At 48.0% G+C, this 20,204-nt stretch overlaps 1 protein-coding gene across 8 annotated transcripts in view; it reads left to right on the top strand.

The window, feature by feature from the left end:
* The window catches only part of DOCK3 (dedicator of cytokinesis 3), a 267,277-nt gene that overhangs the window by 214,651 nt on the left and 32,422 nt on the right, over positions 1 to 20,204 (top strand). For 7 of the 8 annotated variants that reach the window (XR_006337624.1, XM_043886679.1, XM_043886681.1 and 4 more), the window contains exons 28-38: positions 892 to 986; positions 2,902 to 2,977; positions 3,473 to 3,573; positions 3,822 to 3,880; positions 5,956 to 6,104; positions 10,275 to 10,360; positions 12,771 to 12,797; positions 12,923 to 13,018; positions 14,902 to 14,962; positions 15,446 to 15,539; positions 17,688 to 17,836. Coding sequence is in view for 7 of the 8 variants with exons in the window: in XM_043886679.1 (XP_043742614.1) it covers positions 892 to 986; positions 2,902 to 2,977; positions 3,473 to 3,573; positions 3,822 to 3,880; positions 5,956 to 6,104; positions 10,275 to 10,360; positions 12,771 to 12,797; positions 12,923 to 13,018; positions 14,902 to 14,962; positions 15,446 to 15,539; positions 17,688 to 17,836 (993 nt within the window). In the remaining variant the exon portion in view is untranslated. The remainder of the gene's footprint in view (positions 1 to 891; positions 987 to 2,901; positions 2,978 to 3,472; positions 3,574 to 3,821; positions 3,881 to 5,955; positions 6,105 to 10,274; positions 10,361 to 12,770; positions 12,798 to 12,922; positions 13,019 to 14,901; positions 14,963 to 15,445; positions 15,540 to 17,687; positions 17,837 to 20,204) is intronic. The other variant, XM_043886678.1, reaches the window with a different exon arrangement.

The raw sequence follows: 20,204 nt of genomic DNA, 5'->3' as shown, positions 1-20,204 counted from the left end.
GTTAACCAGAGCCTGGAGCTCATATCCAGGTCAAGCAATGCTTGAACTGGTGTGTAGAGCTTGAAAATCCAGTCCTGACTGTTCTAAATCATTCTCACTGTGTGTTTGTGAGAGAAGGACACTAACCAATTCTCAGTCAGAAGCATCATTCCCTTACTTTTTAAATTAAATGTTTGTTTTTATTGCAGCAGTATGTATATACAATTTTAAAAGCCAAAGCATTTTACAAAGTGTGTGACATAAAACTGGTTCCTTGGCTCAACCTGACCACGTCTGCCCACTACTCCCGCAAAGCAGCCACTTTGAACTCTTCTTTTGTTCTTCAAGTAGCTTCTACTGCCATTTAAATTTTTAAAATTTTTAGTTATTGTTTATTTTCTTCTTCCCACAGAAAATGAGGCTGATTCTCCTGAATCAGCAAGCCTTTCATTAACCAGTCTTTGCACTGTTCTCATTGCTTTCATGAAGAAGCACATTTTTGGAGATTCTTACTCGTCTATCCCTGAAGTGCTTCTCCAGTCCGTGTGTTCTTAACACCCAAGAAAACAAGTTCTTACAATCAGGTGCTCAGGGGCCAGCCCCCACAGATTGAGACTGGTGGACTCAGCTGGATGCCAGGTCTGCTGGACCCCATGTGCTTTGGCCTTTAGGCGCTGGGCTGAACAGGCATAGAGCTACATCTCTTCTCCCCAGTTTGGGACTGGCCTGTGGCAGTGGCCAGACGTCACTCCCACGCAGCCCTCTAAGAGAGAAGCAACTCATGAAGGGAGCCAGAGCGTCACCCACTGGTCCCCTCCATTGTCATGATCTAGAGGTCAGAGAGCCTGTTGAGGAGGTATGTGCTACAGTGGTAGAGGTGGCGTCTCACATCAGATTTTCCTCTCGGCCCAGGAATTCCTGCTGAAGATTTTCTGTGTGTTCCGGAACCTGATGAAGATGAGTGTCTTTCCTCGGGATTGGATGGTGATGAGACTTCTTACAAGCAAGTGAGTGTGGAAGGGCCCTGCGCCAGCCTCCATGCAGCTGTCCCCAGACTATTACATGTGAGAGAAGAAGCGAGATGGAAACTTGTCAAGGTCAAAGCTGTGGGGCCAGAGAGGAGAGGGTTTAAATGTGAAAGTGTTTGGAAGTGCAGTCAGCAGGAATTTGCCATTTACCAAAGATCAAGGAGGAGAAATAGTCAAGGATAGTTCAAAAGTGGAGTCAAAGTGCCTGGCAGATGATGTCATGATAAGGGTAGGAAAGGAACTTTTATGAATGGGAACTGTGATACCAGAGGAGGGCTCCTGCTTGAGGAGGGCCTGGTCATTGGCCTCTGTTGCTCTGCGGTTTCAGGCAGCATCCCAAGCCCTCCTCTTGATTTGATTTGTGTTGTCTGCCAGACACTGCTCGTCCCCCACAGCTAGTGCTAATTACCCACCCAAGACCTAGCTATGAGGCTCTGCCCACCTCTGCCACTGGCCACAGAATTCACTCCAAGGTTGATCCCGCTTGTCTGCCCCATTCATATTTCTGCCCTGTGCTTCTTACTGGCAAAGAGAACAAGTCATGTGGGTGGTAGGGTGCTTGTTTGTCGGGTCCCCCTCTACTCAGGAGAAGGCCACTTGGCGTCCACTCTCTAGACTGCTGCCTCCTCCCTCTGATCAGCCTTTTACATCGGCATTATGCAGAATGTAGTGAAATTATTTGTGTTAGATTTATTAGCAGGGTGTCAGGATAGTCTTTCTACTCTGTACTTTTTATAGTGCTCTTGTTTTTGAAAACTGCAAACATTTCATACAGAACAGAAGAATGGTTATAAACAGTGTTGCAGAGGTATTTCCTTAAATAGTGGATTTTCCATTTGACCCCCTCTTGTTTCTGTCTCTTAGTTCTACTCAGAGTACTTCAGGCTCTCCAGCCCATTCTGCAGGAGCAAGCCTCTTCTTTCAAGGCTTTTACTTTTCAAATTTGTTTGCTGGTAACGAGTCTCTCTAATGCACTGTTTTTGCCTTGCCCCTCTTCTGCACCAAAACTTAGGTGGTCATTGTTAGGTGTAAGCTCCTTTGCCAGGCATCTAACGCCCTTGGTAATTAAACCCTTACTTGCCTGTCCCACTTCACTTTCTCTCTCCCTTAACCTGTGCTCTTGACTCTAGCAAGCCAGCCTCCCATTATCCCTTAATTGTGCCTGAGCAAAAATTGAAAGTGATATTCTGGATCAAAGGCTGAAATCAAATGACTTACACATGAAAATAACAGTATATGATAAAAGTAGAGATTTACTAACTGTAAACCCCTGTTGTCAAGTGGAGTAATAGAACGATACTCTAAGTCCTCTGTTGGTCATAATACAGGTTCATTTTCCTAAGAGCCCCCCAAATACTAGAATCACTCTTTGAACTGGAAGAAACCTGAGAGAACCGTGAGACCTCACTCCCCTCCTTTTACAGGGAAACTGTGGCCAGAGAAAAGTAGAGCCAAGACGAGCTGTCAGCAGAGCTTGGTCGGGAACCCCCGGCAGGGCACTTCTCCACAGGGGTTTGTGGGGTTTGTGCCATGTGTCCCTCTCACCTGGGCTTCCAGGTGGCTCAGGGCTAAAGAATCCACCTGCCAATGTGGGACACATGGGTTCTATCTCTGGGTTGGGAGGATCCCCTGGAGAATGAAATGGCAGCCCCCTCCAGTATCTTGCCTGGGAAATCCCGTAGGGAGAGGAGCCTGGTGGGCTATGGTCCATGGGGTCGAAAAGAGTGGACACAGCTGAGCATGCACGCACATCCTTCTCCCTTAAAGTCACATCTTACACGAGAGCTACTTGTACTCAAGAAGCTTGCACATGGGCCACAGACCACAGGTGCTAAGCTGTAGGATGCCATTGTTAGTCCTTTAACTCTGCCAACGCCTTGTCCCCTTACTGCAGTATTATAGTCACTACTGTCCAGTACCTGTCTTCTGCGCTGCACAAGAATTTCACAGAGACAGACTTCGACTTTAAGGTAGGAGCTCCTAAAATTCATCACTATCTTTGTAATAACCGTAGAAAGCCAAAACCAGACTCCCTGTTTTTATTTTTGTTTTTGTTTTACTTAAAACAGCTGTTTTATTTTGCTCACAGGTTTGCAGGTCAGGAATTTGAGAAGGATTCAGCTAAGTGTCTGATAGGTGGCAGGGGGCTTTCTTAATCTGTTCATAGTATCAAACAGTTTCCAGGCTTGATAATGATTAGAGTATAACCTAGGAAACCCTTGTTGGAGGTGCTGGGAGCCAGAAACCCATGAGTTTGTTTTCCAGTCCAGAATCAACACTGTTGGTTTCAGAGAAGTCAAGAAAGCAGGGGAAAGTCCTGTTTGCAAAGATATTTTTCTAAAAATCAAGATCTTAACACTGAAATGAATTCTGCGCTACATGCATATATTTAGAATTTCTCCTTGCAAGGTTAAGAACTCAGGCTGTCACATATTTCCTCTTTCTCTCTCTCTCTCTCTCTCTAGGTGTGGAATTCTTATTTTAGCCTGGCAGTTCTGTTCATAAATCAGCCAAGCCTTCAGCTAGAAATCATTACTTCCACCAAGAGGAAGAAGATTCTAGATAAGTAAGACATATGTCTCTTATTCATTTTCCTACATGTGCCCAGATGGAGTTTTGTTTCCAGGAGGGGCTCCTAGAGATGTCCACAAGGTTTTCATTGAGGTGGCTTCCCAAGGAGCCAAGTATAAGAGTGCAACTGAGAGCAAAATGACTTTGTCTTTTGGAAAGTGCTAGAAACAGAGCTGAAATGCTGGCCTCCTGTCTTCCTGAACCTTCTCATGCTAATAGCTGGTTCCTGTGTTCTATTCCCAGGTATGGGGACATGCGTGTGATGATGGCTTATGAACTCTTCAGCATGTGGCAGAATTTGGGTAGGTCTTTTCTCCACACTCTTCCCTTACACATATTGCGTAGCCAAATAAGAAGTTACAAGACTAATTACTTCCCCCAGGTTTTATGAATGTTAATTCAGACCCAAGAGATCGTCACATATCTTTAACATAACACCTCAGATGGATAGTATAGTGTAGCACATGTGCACAAAGCCCTTGGCAGAGAGAGTTAAGCTGAGAAATAAGACCCCAGCGATACATATGCACAGACCCTTTTTTGAGAACAAAAGTCGAAAGGAGAAAAAGAAGATGAGGCTGTAAGAACATAATGTCTGAGGCTATAAGAGTATAAGATCCTCTGGGCTGTCCATATCCAAGTCCAGATGTCACAGGCCCAGAAGCCCAGTCAGCACATGAGCAAGGGCAACTGTTCTTTTTAGTAAAGATTGAAACCCTTCTCGGGTCTCTGGTATTCAGGCATCCAGACGAGGTTCCCGCTGTCAGCTGCATGTACGAAGGGAACTGCCTCATCTAGGTGAGACTGATTTTAGTCTCCCTTCTTTTGAGAGCTTCTCTTTGAAGCTTCTCTAATATCCAGTACTTTGAATCTTGAAATTGTCAGGTTTTGGTGGAATCCTTGGGTTGCCCTTGTGACTAGGTGGGCCGTCCTTTGCTTCTGTTGGCTTCTTAGATAGGCCTGCCCTGGATGCCAGAGAAGCTGCTGCTGTTCTTCCCAGTGAGAACTGCTTTCAACTAAGCTCATGACTCTGAAGTCTTAGGAAGGAGGGCCATAAAATCTCATAGTCCTCCATCAACCATCTAGTCACAACCCTAGAAGCAGCAAGCAAGATGCAAGGCATTTCTGCCAGCCCTGGGGCCTTCCATCCATGAGTGGAGCTGCATTTCCCCAAACCAGCTCTCTAGCTTCAGTGCTCATACCCTCTGCATCCAGCACAGTCCAGATATAAATGTTCGCCCTGAAGTTGATTCTGAAATTCCCAGAAACACAAGGGACCAGCACTATACCAAATACCAAGATTGGAATATGCAGAATCTGCCTCTAGGCTCGCTAACACTTGCTCCTTAGGTAGGCTATCAACATGGAAGAATTAAAAAACCATGTCAGATTTCCCCAAGAAAGCCAGTCCTACCTCATCGTTTTTGGTGGAAATGACATTTTCTAGTTCTCAGGAAGTGATTTTGCTTGACTGTAACAGTCATTACACAGGCCCACAGTTTGTCCCCTGAGTCTCTGAAGGACTGAAAGCAGAGCTCTGGAAGATGGTTCACTCTGTTTCGCCTTTACAAGGAAGAGAAAAGTTCTGTCCCATAGTCTTCAAGACTGGCCCTGGATTCTGGGAACATGCCCCAACTGACAGGCTAGTCACAGGGAAATTCATACCACACTCTTCCCATGGAAAGACCTCATTAAGAAAATTGAGAGATGAGCCAAGCTGGTTTGAATAAATATAGTGCTACCGTCAAAAATGCAATGTGAAGGCAAGGGGTGGGATCGGGGGTATACGTAGAGAGTCTCTCAGCCAGTCTGTCAAGGTACGGCTGTGCGGGAGGCTCCTGCTAACTCAAGAGGGGGACTCTTGGGCACATTTGAGCTCCGACGGTGAAGAGGCCTGTGGACTTAAGAAGCTCTAGTAGACTGGACATCCTCATCACTTAAATGCCTCTGGGCTATAGACAGAAACCCCAGGGTCAGTGCATTGTGTTTAAGCGGAAATTGATTAATTTTCCTTGCTGAATAAATACTGTGAACAGACTATCGGAAACTATTGCAGGGTACTCAGAAATCCTATTCTATCTAGAGTAGTGACTCTGCTCCTTGACCTCAGAATGATTCTCAGATAGTTTGTAGAACCTTCCAGCAAATTCTCTGGAAAGAACTTGTGCCTGTTGAATTTTCTTTCAACTGGACTGAGTCAATTTAGTCTGCAAACTCTTAAAAAGCCAAGAGAAGGGACTATCTCAGAAACCCATAGGGGAGAGCTTTCTGTGTTCTCTGATGCTCCCAGTGAAGGTCAGATCATGTGCTGTGGCCCTACTCGGGAAGCTTCTGTGTGTGGAGCATAAACTTCTATCTGCTGGGTTGTGTTGTTCAGGTGAACATAAGATCCACTTCATTCCGGGAATGATCGGCCCGTTCCTGGGTGTGACACTGGTCCCACAGCCTGAAGTGCGGAATATCATGATTCCCATCTTTCACGATATGATGGACTGGGAGCAGAGGAAAAACGGCAACTTCAAACAGGTGAGAGCTGCCCCCTCCCCAGAAGTGTTAGGGGGACTCTTCCCTGGAATGGACCCCCTTTGGCCCTGGCACATGATGCAGATGGCCACGCTGTAGTTCTAGTGTAGTTCTTGGCTGTCTTGAGTCCCATCCAAGGGTTTCCCTTCCTTGCTGGCCAGATGTGATTTGTGGATTTTCTTCATGAAGTGCTACCGGAGAAGTTAGAAGGCCAGAGAAGACGTTACAGGTCAGAGAACAATCAGAGGAAAGGAACCGAACATCATGTGAAAGGACTTTTCTGATCAAGGAGAGAGTGACTGAGACTGGAACCTCCCAACTTCACTCAGAAGGAGGTCCCAGGAGCATGTTGTCTTTTCTCTCTGGAGGTTCCCCAGTGTGTATGGTCCAGGCATTTCTAAGGCTAGAGCCCAGACCAGATAACTTCTCAGAGCTGAGAACTTCACAGACTCCTACACAGAGAGCTGGGCCCATGAGGGATAAGTGCTTGGCTTCTGACTGAGTGGCTTCAGGCTGTGCCTCTGGGTGGTTCCTCTGCCACCCCTAAAGTGGAGGAGAGGGCCCCTGCCCTTGTATCTGTAGCTCCAAGGAATAGGACTAAGAACAACAGATAGAAAACAGTGGTGGTAACACCAGTTTTAGCCAATAAAATAACTTGCTCGCAAAAAGTTATTTGCTATAAGCTGGCCTGCTTTCAGAGATGGGGAGCTCCTCTCTGTTGGTGGTTCTCAAACAGAAGCTCCCTGGAGTCCTCTAGGGGAGATTTCTCTGTTGCCTTGGGGACTGTAATCACTCTCCTCTAAGCTCCCCCCCAACTCTGTGGTTCTGGGATGAACCAGTGGTCTTAGAGTGAGTGATTCTAACACTGAGCAACAGACAGTGCAGACAGTAATTTTTAAATTTTTATTTATGTATTTTTATATTTACAAAGAATAAAATTCACTCTTTGGGGTTTACAGCTCTGTAAATTTTGGCAGACACAAAAAAGTCATGTAACCACCATCAAAATCAAGATTTTTAAAAAAATTTTTAATTCCTAAAATCTCCATCTTGCTACACCTTTATAGTCAAACCCTTCCCCTACCTTTAACCTGTGGCAACCACTGATCTATTCTCCATCACTGACAGTGTGCCTTTTCCAGAATGTCATGTAAAGGGAGTCATGTAGACTGTAGCCTCTTGAGACTGACTTCTTTCACTTAGAACAGTATGATTGCATCAATTATCTTTGTTGTTATTCAGTTGATCAGTCGTGTCCAACTCTTTGCGACCCCTTGGACTGCAGCACACCAGGCTTCCCTGTCCTTCACCATCTCCCAGAGCCTGCTCAAACTCATGCCCATTGAGTCAGTGATGCCATCCAACCATCTCGTCCTCTGTCATCCCCTTCTCCTCCTGCCCTCAATCTTTCCCAGCATCAGGGTCTTTTCTAATGAGTTGGCTCTTCACATCAGGTGGCCAAGGTATTGAAGCTTCAGCTTCAGCATCAGTCCTTCCAGTGAATATTCAGGATTGATTTCCTTTAGGATTGACTGGTTTGATCTTGCAGTTCATGGGACTCATGAATCTTCTCCAGCACCACAGTTCAAAAGCATCAATTCTTTGGTGCTCAGTCTTTTTTATGGTCCAACTCTGTCACTGTTTACACTTTTTCCCCACCTATTTGCCATAAAGTGATGGAACCGGACGTCATGATCTTAGTTATTTGAATGTTGAGTTTTAAACAAGCTTTTTCACTCTCCTATTTCATCTTCATCAAGAGGATCTTTAATTCCTCTTCACTTTCTGCCATAAGGGTGGTGTCATCTGTATATCCACAATCTTGATTCCAGCTTGTGCTTCATTCAACTGGCATTTCACATGATGTACTCTGCATATAAGTTAAATAAGCAGGGTGATAATATACAGCCTTGACATACTCCTTTCCCAATTTTGAACCAGTCCATTGTTCCATGTCCAGTACTAACTGCTGCTTCTTGACCTACATAGAGGTTTTGCAGGAGGCAGGTAAGGTGGTCTGGTATTCTCATCTCTTTTTAAGAATTTTCCACAGTTTGTTGTGATCCGTAGTCAAAGGCTTTAGTGTAGTCAATTCAGGAGCCAGGTAAGGTGGCTCTTTTTAAGAATTTTTCACAGTCCAAGGCTTTAGTATAATCAATGAAGCAGAAGTAGATGTTTTTCTGGAATTCTCTTTTTCTCTGATACAATGGATGTTGGCAATTTGATCTCTGGTTCCTCTGCCTTTTCTAAATCCAGCTTGAACATCTGAAAGTTCTTGATTCATGTACTGTTGAAGCCTTGCTTTTAGAATTTTGAGCATTAATTTGCTAGCATGTGAAATGAGTGCAATTGTGCAGTAGTTTGAACGTTCTTTAACATTGCCCTTCTTTGGGATTGGAATGAAAACTGACCTTTTCTTTTCAAGAATATTGGTTTGATAAAATAAAAGTAACTCCACAGACCTAAAATGGTCAATATTACCAATTATGACGTTATATTTGAAGACCTTAGCATTTTGTGTAACCTAGAGACATTGATTTTGCATATGTTGATTTTTAGTGTCATGTTTTGGACTTTTGTTCCTCTTAGTAACTTCTCCCTTTATCAGCACTACAGGGAGTGAGAAAGTACTGTCCCTAAATCCTTCCCTCACCAGCTCCTTTGCCTAATATAGAAGTTCTGACCCTGGAATAGGGCTCAGAACGACCTGAGGGCTTGTAAAAACACAGATTGCTGCCCCCCCACAACCCCTGAGTTTTTGATCCAGTGGAACCTGGGAATTTGTGTGTCTAATAAGATCTCTGGGGACTTGTTGCTGCTGGCCAGGGAACCATTTTGAGAACTCCAGGAAACGGCTGTACCCATATTTGCACCGTTGTACCCTCTGCTGCTCCAGGTCCCCTCCCACTTTTGCCCTGTTCTGGAAAGCACAACCTGTACCTGCGTGTGTGAAGAGAGATCCCTACCTGACTTTGCATGACCCCAGGCAAGTCCCTGCTGGCGCCTTTTCTCTTCATAGAGAAAGGCAGACGACCTCAATCCCAAGGACTGCAGACCTCAGACTGTGTGTGTCTTCCAAAAAGTATATTCAAGCAGCTGACTCATTAGGCCAAACGTAGATGTACAACCACCTCCACCCTGGCCATAGCAGACTGCTATAAAAGGGCCATATTTATTCATCCAGTCTTATTTTCCACTGATAGGATTTCAAAAGCCATAATTGCCTTCAATGACTTTTCTAATTCAGTTATTCTTTTACTACTTCATTGCCTTAGGACTCTGGCCCTGTGTGGAAGGAGAAAATGCCTTTTGTTACAGCTCATTATTAAAAGCCATGCCATTTTTTGTTCATATAAAATATACAAATAATTGCGCAGGACCACATTTCAAAGGTTAATGAGCAGTTTAAAAGATTTTTTTTTTTAATCTCATATCACTTTACAACTAATTTCTCACTTCAGAGTAAATGCATTGAGGCCTGTTAGGAAAGTGACTGAGCACTGTTGAAAGCCTTGCAAATTAGTGGGTTAGGAATAGACGCAGTGTTGCTCCTCACAGTTTAGGAACCCAGTAACAAGTGCAGGGACCCCCACTGACAAGGCAGCTGCTGACAAGGTAAGCTCCTAGGGCTCCAGGTGCTATGAGGACAAAGAATGGAGCCTTTTCTCAAGGAGAATCTCTGAAGGAAACCCATCTCCCTCAGTGCAAATGAATGTCAGCCATTAAGGTGAGGACCAGACCCCAGCAAGCGTCCTTTGTGACTGGCTGACCGAGGGTAAAGTTCTAACCAAGTATGTCTTATACGAATTCCCTTGAATGAGCATTTTTTAAGAAAGAAAAACAACACTTGACAAAGGCGTCTTTTGGATCCAAAATACTTCTCTTTCCAGAGAGTCCTTGCCTTTTGCCCCTAGCCTGGAAAAAGAGTATCTGAGACGTATGTGTAAGTTCCAGCTCTTACTTAAACCCCTAGAGTGGGAGCCCTTCCTGATGGGGGAAGGCAGCGTGGCTTCCCGGTGCTGTAGGTGAGATCCCACCTTCTCCAGGGTTTCTTTGGTACGAGAACAAAAGCAGGAAGAAGTTCCCCAGCATCCTCCCCCATCACAGAGGGCTAGATTTTGCATCCTTCCCCTGAGCTCATCTCCGGTTTACAAAATCTCTGCTTCCCTCTAGGTGGAGGCCGAGCTGATTGACAAGCTGGACAGCATGGTATCAGAAGGGAAAGGCGATGAGAGCTACAGGGAGCTCTTCGGCCTGCTGTAAGCTGCTTCAGCCCGAGGCACCCCACGTTGGGGTAGAGGGTGAAGTGGGCTAATGAAGGGTAGGGGTACAGCCTGTTCTGTGCAGGCTTCAGAGCGTGGGTATCAGGAGAGACCCGGGTTGTTGCTGGTGGCAGCAGTGCTCACCTCTGTCAACAAGAAAGAGACGTCATGACAGCAGGTGCTCTCAGGGATTATCGTAGTTAACTGAAAGGTGTAGACACAGTAACTCTGAGCTCCTGGGTTTGCCAATAGGAAAAGGATCACCATATGTCTTCATACCATGTACTGTATCCTAGTTGGGCAAACAGCTCATGGGGACTCAATGAGGGCTCAGCGCTGGCCTTTCTGGGGAGGGGAAGGGGTTTAAATCTCAGCTTTGTAAGATTGTACAGTCAGCTTGAAAAATACTACCATGAATTTTGTGACCTAAACAAGTTATACCCCCTTTCCAGACCAGTTTTCACTTGTGAAACAGGGTGGCTGTACTGACTGAATGTCAAGGGTCCCAGGTCCACCAGTATGGCTTCGGTCCTGAGTTGATGGGGCCACAAAACCTGACAGGACACAGCTATGGGGCTCAGTCTAAAGGAGGGACTCGAGAGCCATGGTCCTCCCACATAGGCAGTAAATTGGGTATTTTATCTTCCTGAAAAGCAAAATGTGAAGACATTTACAGCTTTAGCGCCTCCTCCCATCTCACTCATTGTTTCTAGCTGTGAGATTTTCTAGCTGTAGCATTTTGAAGATAAGCTTGTAACATATTTTCTATTAGTTATACTGTACATTTGCTTAGAACTTTACAGTGGACAAAAATGTTGACATTTCTGATTTAATCCTCACAATACATCTGTGAGATGGGTAGGGCAGAGAGTGTCCTGATGAATAAAAATAATGCAACTGAGCTTGGAGAGGCGGTGGCATTGCCCTCAGTTGCGTGGCCACTAAGAAGCATGTCTGGGGATACCATCCAGACGTTCCAGTTTCAAGGAGGGGGGGAAATCTTTCTCCTGTACCCTGCCTATGTAGTTTGTTCCTTGATGAGTCATGCAATAAAATGTGAATTCATTTGAAACTTAAGTAATTTTAATTTGTGAAAATGAATCCATCCTTAGGGTTTTTCTTTTGGCCAAAGATGTTTCTAATTATGGAAATAAGGAAGTGAAGTCTCTTCCTAAGCCACTCACTGATGATTTTACTACAAAGGAAAAAGCACAAAAATAACTTGCAGTTAGTAATTACCTGACAAAGAAGTGTTTCACAAACTCTTCTGAGTCATGTCTGAGAACCGAAAGCCACTGATAACTGTGGAGCAGCATTTCGTAATTTGTGTTTAGGAGAAGATGTTTGTGTAGGTACACTGGGGGATGTAGATCATGGGCTAATCAGTTTAGAAAAGACTCAGTGAAAGAAAATTAAACAAACCTCTGTATAATAGAACTTCTCAAAGCCTTCAGTATGCAGAAAGGTGTGAAAAATCTCTGAAGAGGAAGGTGTAGTGACCCACCACTTTCATGCTTGTTTGCTCACAGAACACCTCTCTGTCCCCCAGGACAGCAGAGCTCTGTAGAACACAGTTTGGGAAATGTGTGCATAGTAGCTTTTCCCACATAGCTCAGAGGTGAGAACCAATGATCCTGCCATCTTGCTCTAGGAACATGGGTCACCTGGGAAACCCTCACTCTCCCAGAGGCCCCATCTCAGGTTAGATGCTCTGTGCAAGGAAGACAGATGTCATCACTGCAGCATTAACAACAGTCAGGCTATGGGTGTGAGTCCCCACTGTTGGTCCCTGGCTGAGCCCTTCACTCTAGGGGACTGTCATGACCTCAGGGAGCTAGGGCCAATGTACAAAGGGGTCAGCAGCAAGACCTGCACCTGGGATCATCAATGGGAAGGTAGAGGATCTCAGAAACCAGGTTCTTTGGAGAAGTCAGAGCCTACCTGGAGATAATAGGAACACGGGCTGACAAGTGAGAAAGGGACCCAGGCATGTAGCTCTTGGCTCTGGCCATTTTCTGTGGAAGTCTCCTGTGACAGTGGAGATAACTGGGTATAACTCTTGGACTCACTGTCTGTCCTTCATGCTGGGCCCTCAAGACTGATTGCAGTCTTACCCTTGGTCTTATGTGAAAAGGCTGGTCAGCATGTTTGCTGAGGATGGTTCTGAGCAGTGATAGAGGCAGCCAGCCAGTTGGCACAGCCAGGTCTCTCCCTCAGTGGCCTGGTCCTCAGCTGCTTCCTCAGAACCGCTCCCACAGTGTGTACCCCTACAGGGGCTGGGGGTCTGAAGCTTCTCCCTCAGCTCAGTGGCATCCTTAAGAGCTCACACAGGACAATGGAAGACATGTTCATTTGTTGCTGTCCATTCAGTAATTGCTTTGTCTTTGCTTTCTGCTGCATGGAGTAGAACCCAGCTGTTTGGGCCCTACCCCAGGTAAGACTGCCATGTGGTAAGTCTGCCGTCTCCAGATCTATCACAGGCCCCCCGGGCTCTGGGACCTTACACTGGTGCCCCCGGGAGGCTCATGAATCGTGCGTTCTGTTTGCTTCTATCAATAGCCTGCTGGAGAAGGTTGAACAGGAAACATGGCGTGAGACCGGCATTTCCTTTGTAACCTCAGTCACCCGCCTCATGGAACGCCTCCTTGACTACAGGTATCTTCTCAGGAACCTACCTGACCTCTTCTCTGGTCACATCCTCCCCCCAGCAGGAGGATCCCCTGACCTTAAAATTGAGACCACGTGACCACAAGAGGCAGGGCTATTCTGGTGTTGTGTGCCGTCACCAGTCATTAGGAATCTCCTGATAGCCAAGGAGGAAGGGGTGAAAGCCTTCTCTCAGGCGTAAGGCCAGGATTTCCTGGGCTTACCCCTGGTACGTGGGCACATCTACGCTGGAGGTGTCCTAGGGACATGTAGCCATCTGGCTTTTCCTCCAGAAAAGTCAAGACTCAGAGGGATGGGCACAGCAGAGAGGAAAAAGGCTATCTCCAGAGTGAGGTGGGATCTTAGTGCAGACCTTCCTCAGAGCCGTATGGCAGGTGGGCAGGGAAATATCACCCAATACAGAACTGTTGTACTTGTTTGGACTTCCCTGGTGGCTCAGCAGTAAAGAATCTTCCTGCAATGCAGGAGACATGGATTGGACCCCTGAGTTGGGAAGATCCCCTGGAGAAGGAAATGGCAACCCACTCCAGTATTCTTGCCTGAAAAATCCCATGGACAGAGGAGCCTGGCAGACTGCAGTCCATGAGGTGGCAAAGAGTCAGACACGACTTACCAACTACACAGAATTGTGACCCAGGAGGAGTTTCACTTCTTTTTTCCAGGGCAAGGGGTACCCGATTTTCCCATGCCTCCATTCTTTGTGTAAAATCTATTTATTTCTGTCCTTGACCCTGGCCAGGTGTAGATGAGAGGAGGCAGCCTGTGAGCTCAGAGATCTTTATGATATGTGGAATCTGGGAGTTCACATGTAATGTTTTTTCCTGAAAGCCTGCCTTCTCAGTCATATCATGGCTTTTGACTTAGCCTAAAAGGAACACTGCCACTGCCACTGGGGCCTTACTTATTCTCTCAGTAGAGTTCAGGAGAGCCAAGAGGGCCTTAGGGAGATTATAGGGGAAGGTGGTAAGGAATGAGGAGGGGTGATAGAGAAACCAGCCCCAAGCAGTAGTTGTCTTCTCTGTGCTGTGTCTCGTGCAGATATCAGGGGGGTGCACCTGGGACTCAGGTGGCTGTGTGTACAGGAGGCTTCTTGCTGGATTCACAGTCTGTTCCTCATTCTTTCATCTCCTTGTGCTAGGCCGCCCCTCCTTGATAGAGGAGCATGGATTTGATCAGTCCCCACTCTCCTTTGGCAAGGATCCATTCTCAGTGTTCCTGTGTTCTGTGTCTGGCAGGCTAGCCGTGACTCCTCCTGCATCCAAGCCTGTTCAGCACAAATGCAGCTCAGCCCTGGCTGAAGCTACCCCTAAATCAGAAGAAAGCTTCAAATCCACTGCTCCTAGTTGGAGGGGATTCCAAATACTAGTGCACAAGAAGGACACCACACGGAGAAAAGTCAGTGAGATGATTTACCTGGCGGCTGTGCCATGGTTGCTGGGCTACAGGGTTCTGAAGGCAGGTCCCTGGAGTAGACTGTATTGGCTTCCCCTAAACACTGTCCTACAAAATGAAAACTGCCCTTTATGGATGGCTCTGTGGCTTCCCTTTGAAGAACTTGAGGGTTTAACCTTCTACTTTACTGACATACTTCTGCACTGAAGACGTTGGTAGGTGCTCCTGAATGCCCTGATATAGCCTCTGGGCTCTGCACACTGCCACCAGAAAAGGGTACAGCTGAACAGAGATGTTTGAGCCCTAGGAATGGGTCCAGAGCCTGGAGGGAACGCACAGCACAGTCCCATCCGTGGACAGGTTTCTGTTGGAGAGCATCCTCCTCTGGGGTTTGGACACACTGAAGCCTCAGGGACACTGCAGGTCTGTGTTGTCCCAGAGGCACCACTTGGTCCATCCATCTTCGCTCTCCCCTCCAGGGATTGCATGAAAGGAGAGGAGACAGAGAATAAGAAGATCGGCTGCACTGTTAACCTGATGGTAAGAGAACCTGGGCTGCTCCTCCTCTCTGCCTCATGGAGTGGCTTCTGTCCCGCCCTGTGACCACCTTGTCCTTTCTGCAGTATGTGGTTATGAGCATGAGGGTTTGCGTCCAGACATCAGCCCTGTCTCTGGAAACTCACATTCCCACTCGAGAGAGGAATGCAGTGAGCCTCTCCTCAGACAGAGCTGTAGCCTGGCCTCTTGGCAAGGTCCCACCGACTCTGACATACTCCCTTTTCCACCATTGGTATTCCTGTTTCTCACCACTCAGGACCCCTGCAGACCTGCCAGAGGTTTTGCCCCCAGCAGGGGTGCCTTATGACTGGTCCCTTCTCTTTCTGGCGCTGGCTGCCCCCACGGCCTGCCTCCTCCTTCCTGTCCAGCACCCCCAGGGTTTTGGCCAGCTGCCTGGAGCTCAGATACATCCTCCAGAGGTGGCAGCCCCTCTCGCCTTCTTGTGTACTTCCTCCTCTTTTACAGAACTTCTACAAATCAGAGATTAATAAAGAGGAGATGTATATCCGCTACATCCATAAGCTCTGTGACATGCATTTGCAGGCGGAAAACTACACAGGTAAGCAGGAGGGGAGAGCCCGGCCTCCCCCCGGGAAAGGACTGGACAGACATGTGCAGCTGACAGGGGAGAGCTCTGAGTTGGGGCCCGCCGGATGTCAGCGGAGTGTCCGCGCCCACGATACCCATCCCCTCACCCCTTGCCCTCAAGTCCTTTGTAACGCGTGGTGGAGAGAAAGCAGGGGGAACTTGCCCTTGTGCCTGGCTGCCAAGCTTCTTCCACTCCCCTTGCCTCCTGTTTCCCCCATCTGAGGGTGACCTCCAGATCCCGGGAGCCAGGTTCAGAGCCTCCTAAGCTCTTTGTTGCTCCTCACGAGCAGAGCCTTTCCGAGGACCTCACAGCTGGGCTGAGTGAGGCCACAGCCCAGGCTCATCGCCTAACCCTGGGGCCTCCAAAACATGCTGGCGGACCTGCCTTGTGGTCTGGGCTCTTCCCCTGCAGCTCCCGTGAGGATGGACAGTGTGCACCTGACTTTCTGACTGGCTGGACAGGGGCCTTTTCACTGTATCACAATTTAGTCCATTACTAAGGCCTTTTCTAAAAGAAAAATTTAAAAACATACCTGTCACACTGTTTACTGAGTGCTGCTCTGAGTCAGGAAGACAAGTGTACCCACATGTGCCCTGGGTGATCACCTTGTTCCCCCCAAAATAACCACTTTTTCACCATGGTAACCAGCCATCACATCTTAGCCCTTGAGCCACAGGTGGTGTGATAGGCCAGGAAATTTAGGCTATTCTTGTCCACAGTGTTACTAGAATGAGATGAATTTGTAGAAACGAAGAAACCTCCTTCCCTATTTTCTGTTAGATATGAGAGATTGTTTCACAGAGATTCCACCTTTCCTGACACAGCTTGGCAAGAATTAAGTCTGAGATGACTGGGCTGAATCTGCCATCCTCTGCATCCACTTCCACCCATGATCCCAGCAACCCTTTGAGGGGGCAGTGAAGTGACAGACTGAAAAGTTCCATGTATCAATAGAGGCATTTACTGAACTCCTAGAGCACTGGGATGAGACTGAGAGGCTAGGTCGGGAATTCGGACAGAGAGAAGGTGCTAAGCCTTGCTTCTGGTGGCCTCAGGAATAACATCTAAAAAGAATATTGACAGGGAAGAAAAAGATTTCACATGATTTTCTAAGTTCCATAGGGAGGCCTTGCAGGTCTCACGGGCTTGTCCCCACAGTCAGAAAGGGCTTTGCAGCTCCAGTGAGGAGTCATGTGCGTCCCTGGGCAGGAAGACTGGTGGCCAGAGTGTAGGCGGAGAGGCAGAGGTGAGCAGGGCCTGGGAAGGCTGTGGGCAAGCAAGCCTGGCTAAAACTGGAAATGGATCACAAGATAATTAGAAAAGAGATTCTCCACAGATTTGAATGGGGCCTTGAAGGCCAGGCAGAAGCTCAAGCTAATTAAGTTGCCAATAGGAGATGCTCGCCAAAAAGAAACAAATAAAACAGGATGGAGCAGGCCGTGTGATGAGGACCCAGAGCAGCAGCTGTAATTCAGTGTGACTCACTCCTGGGCTCTAGGAAGCCACAGTATTGAGCTATGGCTTTTTTATAAACCCTCCCCATCAGTTCCATGTGTACGGGAGACGTCACCAGTCCTCTGCCCTGGACCCAGCATCAGCTGTAGTTTCCTCTGTGAATGGAGCCCTTCACACAGTTATCACCATACACTACACACTCCTGCTCGCTGGTCCTTTTAGAAATGGTCGAGATGAGGAGAAAGGGTCATTCCCCATGCTGAGGTCAGAAAGTGGAGCTGGAGGTATGGAGGCTGGCTGTGGGATGGCCGAGGAAAGCTTGTCAGAGCTCACCCCTCCGATCCAGTTCTGAGAAGGTTGGGGAAGAAGCGCTAGTCCCTTGAGCAAAAGGGAACCCAGGAGCTCTCTCTGACATGGCAGTGTGTCCCAGAGCAAAGCGGCCTGTGCACCGAGAGCCACACTTATCCAGAGCCCAGAGCAGGTGGCCAGGCTGAGGGAGGACGGGGTCCACTGGGTCCCTTCGTGCTGTGGTCAAGGGCTGGTGGGTGGCTGGACAGCCCCTCTCTCTCAGGTGTGGTGTCCGGCATCCCTGACCTAGGCTGTGCACACTGGGTCCCCGGGCACCTGGCTGCCCCAGGACCTCGCTAGAGCCTGTCCCCACAGAAGCTGCGTTCACTCTGCTCCTCTACTGCGAGCTGCTGCAGTGGGAGGAGCGGCCCCTGCGGGAGTTCCTCCACTACCCATCCCAGACGGAGTGGCAGCGGAAAGAGGGGCTGTGCCGCAAGATCATCCACTACTTCAACAAAGGCAAGGTGGGTGTCCCCGGGCGAGGCTTCGAGTGCCTCAGCCCCTACTGGGCTCCATGGCACCTTAACCCTGCAGGAGTAGCAGCAGCTGCAGAGGGTGCTGTGAGGGGTGGTGAGGAGGTGGGTGCCCATGTGCATGCATTGGATTTGGAGGCAGCATGACTTTCTCTGGGGAAAGACAATAACAGCTTAATCATGTGGCTTGGAAGCCAGTCGCAAATTGAGGGTGTAAAAGAACGCCACACACCAGCTTTCCACATCTGTAAATACTAATGCTCCAAGATCAGGGGCCTCTGGGCCCCCTGCTTGTCTGTATTAGATTTGCTTAGGTTACTGTAGCATTCTGATCTGCCATAGAAAATGTGAGCCGTAAAAATGAGTGGATTTTAACCACAGCCGAAGGAGGCCCATACTGCCTCCTGTCCATGTTCTTGTCTTGGGTCTCTCTTCCTTACAACACCATCCAGGTTCCTCTCACAGGCTTGTTCTCTGTTAAACTTGACTGTAGAATTAGCAGGCATTCTCAGCATTGGCTCAGACTTCCTTGGAACTTGCCCACCATCCTGCTCCAATCTCTGGGAGAGTTTCTTGTGGGGCCCACTGACCACCTGCTGTTGGGTGTGCCCCATACACTGGAAAGGCTAGGTTTGTGTAACTTGTTGAAGCTGTTGTCTCATTACTCAGCTTTGAGCACGTCTTAGAAAGCTAAACTAGGGTCATGCAGGGAACTATAGCAGCTGAACACCAGACTTGAATTAAAATTGTTTTTTTTTAAATGAGTTATTTCATCATAAAAAAGGTTCAAACATTAATACATTTTGCCCATAACTCAGAAAACATTCATCAGATTTACACAGCATGGGAGACTTCTGTTTGTCAAAAACATCCACCCACGTAGGGAATGCACATGCATTGGTCAGTAGGAACTGGTCTGAAACCTCAGGAGCTCTCATTCCACCTAGCCCAGAAAGGAGATCTGTGCCTGCTCTCAGCCAGCCACACACAACTGAGCGACGGAGCCAGCCCAAAGCATCCTCTCCTTGCTGGTCCAGAGATGGACTGAGGGCTCCATGCCAGCTTGCTTGTAGGCCTGTCTTCCTGGCATGCAGTCCACCTGGAGCTGCCACCTACCCATATGCCCAGTGAGCCCTCCCAGCTCGGAGGCACTGGCGTAAGCATGGTGTGAGTGTGCAGGCATGCTGTCAGTATATTAGGTCCCTTTTCTTTCCATGGGCATAGAGCACAGAGAAGAGCTGTGCTTATCTGATTGAGCCTACCTGTGGGTCATTTGAGCATTCATGGTCCCCTTCTCACTCCACACTACAGTAGTGTTAAGAAAGCAGGTTTAATGCTAAGTATGAACAAGGGAAGGGTTTCCCAGGTGACTCAGTGGTAAAAGAATCTGCCTGCCAATGCAGGAGATATGGGTTTGATCTCTGGGTTGGGAAGATCCCCTGGAGAAGGAAATGGCAACCGATTGCGGTGTTCTTGCCTGGGAAATCCCATGGATAGAGCAGCCTGATGGGCTCCTGTCCCTGGGATTGCAAAAGAGTCAGACACCACTTAGCACCTAAACCACAACAGCAGCAACATGGACAAGGGGGGTAATGCAAAGCCTGCCTGAGTATTGTGGATGGGCAGGAAGGGGAGAAGGACTGAGAGGCTCCGTAGGCCACCTTCTCAGGAATCTCCCACTCCTTCTGCCTTTGCTGTGAATTGCTGGGGGAGCTGCTTCTGTACAGACCGCTCAGTACAGACCACTCTGAGCCCTTCCATGAGCGCATCCTCACAGGGTATTTATCAGAGGCCTTCTCCTGGGCTTGTATAGAAGGTATGACTTTTCTGTTTCTGTTCCTCCATACCTGATGGAACCAGTGGATAGGGCTCACCCATTCTCTTAAAAGCATTCAGGGCCTTTTTTCTAAAGGCTCCAGAAAAGCAAACCCTGGCTGATACAGGAAAAGTGCTTCTATAGGGTTCTTAGTGCCAGGAGGAACGTGAGCTTGGCAGTCAGAGGAGGGCAGGAAGAGAGCAGACTGCAAGGAAGCGGGGGCAGGCAGTGAGGTTCTTGACCTCAGCACTTCTAGCACAGCCCGCCTCACAGCCACTTTCCTCCCACTCCTTGTCTCTGTGTTACCCGCCACATACAGACGACCCCATCTCCTTTGGTCCCACATTTCTCTCCTGAGTATCTAGAAGGACTGAACCAGAAGTCCAGCTCATGGTCACAGCTTTGCCCTGGATCATTCCCTCCGGTGGTGAGGTGGTCAGCCTAGGAACCTGGACCAAGGTGAATTGGGTTGTGGTCACAGAGGTCAGCTCTCCCAGGCCAGACAAGGAGAGAGGGACACTCCAAAGGGTGTGCCCAGGTGGG

Source organism: Cervus elaphus, chromosome 24, assembly GCF_910594005.1.
Source record: "Cervus elaphus chromosome 24, mCerEla1.1, whole genome shotgun sequence".
Taxonomy (NCBI): domain Eukaryota; kingdom Metazoa; phylum Chordata; class Mammalia; order Artiodactyla; family Cervidae; genus Cervus; species Cervus elaphus.
The sequence above is the reverse complement of the archived record's forward strand: the minus strand, read 5'-3'. Positions and strand labels throughout refer to the sequence as shown.